Genomic DNA, 3,208 nt, shown 5'->3' on the forward strand with positions numbered 1-3,208 from the left:
CAAACCATTGATTTGATACTCTTTTTTATCACATACTATTCTTTGTAGTTCTTCACATGTTTTTATCTATTTTGTTGTATCGTTAAGCATTGAGCTAAAATTCTTCATTTTTCATGCAATTGAGCCATATTTTGTCTGAGTATCTTTTGTGGTAGCTAAAAGCCTTGTAAACGTCAAGTTTTTAACTTTGGGCAAAAATCTTTTTTTTTGGCCCAGGGCTTGCTCCAATCCTGGCTCCGCCACTGTGTAGATGTGTGATGAGTTCCATGCAAAAAAAAAAAGGATGCGTGATGGCACAACTGTGGTTCTATTTTGGCGGCGACGTGATTATCTGTATCCCGCAGTTAAAAGACGATCGAAGCTCTACTTTGGTAGAGATCTTTTTTTGGAAATCAAATTAAATCAAAAGCTGGCGGTAGCTTTTGCCCAAATTAAAAGTACGGATCGGATGGATCGGCCTGATTTGCACCAAAGTACAGCCCAGAATGAATGAATGGTCGATCTATCGCCACCAAATCAATTACTAGCTCATTCATTCCCTTCTAATTTTGACCCCTCATCTCTACGTCTACGCTTTGTCTTACTATATTATTTTTATCAACCATCTACAGCTAGCCAGCCAAAAAACGCCTAGCAGTAATATATACTTCCTCCGTTCCAAAATATAAGGCTTTGCAAAGATTTCACTATGAACTACATACGAAGTAAAATGTGTGAATGTACACTCTTTTTTTGAGCATTGTGAATGTACACTCTAAAGTACATCTATATACATTCGTATGTAGAACGGATGGAGTATATCTCAGCACATTAAAGTACGTACGTTGATTCTGCATGCAGATGCAGTGCATGAACTTAGTACGTAACGCATGCACGGTTTCCTTCTTCCTGGAATTGCCCTCCAGTAACCACGGCTTTGTACGTGATTCCCGATCTTTACCAAGTCCAGAGCGCGTAATTTGCTTTGCTTTGTTAAGTTTCCTTATACCCCAAGATTCGTGCGTGCAGAGATCAAAGGCTCAACGATGCGTGCTGATTTGGCGCCACGACATATACTAACTTAAACGATACAGTATATGGCCAAGGCTTGGGTTCTGCAAATTAGTCAACCGATCGATGGAATCGTCGGGAACGGAAGCCAGCAATTTCGGTGCAGAAAGGTAATATAACGCGGGGAATTCGTGGTTTCTACTGCAAATTTAGGGAGAGATTGAAACGGAAGCCATAAATAAAAGGAAAATTCCCTCCTGAACAGGGCCGGTCAATCTCATCGTCAGTTGCATTCTCACTCAGGATGCCAACCAAAGCCCGGTCACGCACCATAAATACCCGGCGGCCTGCCATCTACGGACCTCGTTTCTTTGCCACCCTGCCCGCCCGTCCCCTCTCGCCGATCGATGACCTCACCTCCCACATCTGACTAACTCCGGCCAGGGACGCATCGCCTTGGCTGTATATATAGGAAGCTAGCGGACGACCCGCGCGCCCCATCAATCGCCATGGCCTCCGTGGACCTGCAACGCCTGCGCCACATGTTACTCACCACCGGCGCCGGCGGCGGTCACCACCAGCTCGCCTCCGCCGCTACTATCCCAGCGAGTGGGCCTTGTTATGGTGCTGCGCTGCCGAGCCAGCGGGACCACCACATGTGCGCGGACCTCTTCAGTCTGCCGCCGGCGACGATGACGACGACGTCGGCCACGGAGCAGTATTCCGAGTTCTTGGCGATGGCTGCTGCCAATCTGGCGAAGAAGGGCGTCAGGCCCGACGGTGGTCAGGAAATGAGCACAAACAAGCGGAAGCGCGACGGGCGGTCGTCGATGCTTGCCGCGGCCGACGTTCTTGCGGCCCACGTCCAGCAGCAGACCATCGACGTCGACCGCATCCTGCTCAAACATGTAAGTCACATGCCATGATCAAATCGCCGCCACCGATCGATACTTTGCGTTTCAGGCTTTAATTTCTGTGTAGTTTTTATTAACCGTGGTCGATGATGCAGGCGCAAAATTTGTGGACTACTCTGGCGGAGCAGAGGCAGAGCCACACGAGGCTGATCGTCTCGACCGTGGAGGCCAGGGCGGCGAAGCGGCTCAAGGCCAGGGACGACGAGATTGAGCGGATCAGGATCATGAACTGGGCGCTCGAGGAGCGCCTTCGGAACCTCTTCATGGAGGCCCAGATGTGGCGCGACATCGCGCAGTCCAACGAGGCCACGGCCAACGTGCTCCGCGGCGACCTGCAGCGGGCGCTCGACTCCCAGGCGGTCCGTGGCGGTGGAAGCGGCGACGGTCAGGAGGACGACGCCGAGTCGTGCTGCTGGGGAGAGAACCAGGTGCCTTTGTGCGCGGAGGAGGAGGTGGGCACGCCGGCAGTGGAGGAGCGTCCCGCGACAGCAGTAGGAAGGTGCAAGGGATGCCGCGAGGACGCGGCCGTGGTGCTGCTGCTGCCGTGCCGGCACCTCTGCGTGTGCGCGCCGTGCGCGGCCGCGGCACAGGCGTGCCCGGCGTGCGGAAGCGCCAAGAATGGCAGCGTTCAACTTTTCGTGATGCGGGAGGAATAGTTTTAGAGTCTGACATTTGGTTTCCTTCTAAAACTTACTAGAGTCGACTTTTGTTTGTATTCTTTTGTTCACTTTTTCTTGTTGTTGTTGACGGAAAGCACCATGCCGTGCCACGTTGGGCCACTGACATGTAAGCCAGCTTTGCAACAGGCCCACATGTCAGTAGAAGAACAGCAGGGTGCCGAACGGTAGAGTATCCTCCTCCTTGTTAACGGCGGTAATAGATAGGAGGATGGTTGGATGACATAGATATGAAAGGACTTGTATCCTTTTTTTTTAGTTTAGCTTTTTCCTTGAAGCCGTTGGATCAATTGTTCAACAGGAAGAAAAACAGTTCGTAGTATTACAGATCAATGCTTGAAATTAAATACATAGATTAGAAGTTGAACAACATATATGGGGCGTGTCTAAGGGTTTTTGCACCAGGGATGATGAAGCAGGTCAAAGATAGAAATCCGATTTAGATCCAACCGTCATAGAGAGTGACTTGAATTTAAAGAATTTTTCCTGGGTTGGCAAAAGGTTGGTTGCCAAAATTCAAACTGTCCAAAGATTGATTTGAATTTATAGAAAGTTTTCTCGGCTGGCAAGAGATTGGTGCCTAAATTCGTACAACCAAATATATAGAAGATCATTATTTATAAGAAT

General features: G+C 49.5%; 1 protein-coding gene across 1 annotated transcript; it reads left to right on the forward strand.

The window, feature by feature from the left end:
• The first annotated feature begins 1,350 nt into the window (after positions 1-1,350).
• LOC119327388 (BOI-related E3 ubiquitin-protein ligase 1-like) lies at positions 1,351-2,906 on the forward strand. Its single transcript, XM_037600499.1, has 2 exons — positions 1,351-1,898; positions 2,000-2,906. Exons 1-2 carry the CDS (start codon positions 1,500-1,502, stop codon positions 2,558-2,560), a joined length of 960 nt encoding a protein of 319 aa, XP_037456396.1. The 5' UTR covers positions 1,351-1,499; the 3' UTR covers positions 2,561-2,906.
• Positions 2,907-3,208: the final 302 nt, after the last annotated feature.

Source organism: Triticum dicoccoides, chromosome 7A (genome assembly GCF_002162155.2).
Source record: "Triticum dicoccoides isolate Atlit2015 ecotype Zavitan chromosome 7A, WEW_v2.0, whole genome shotgun sequence".
NCBI lineage: Eukaryota > Viridiplantae > Streptophyta > Magnoliopsida > Poales > Poaceae > Triticum > Triticum dicoccoides.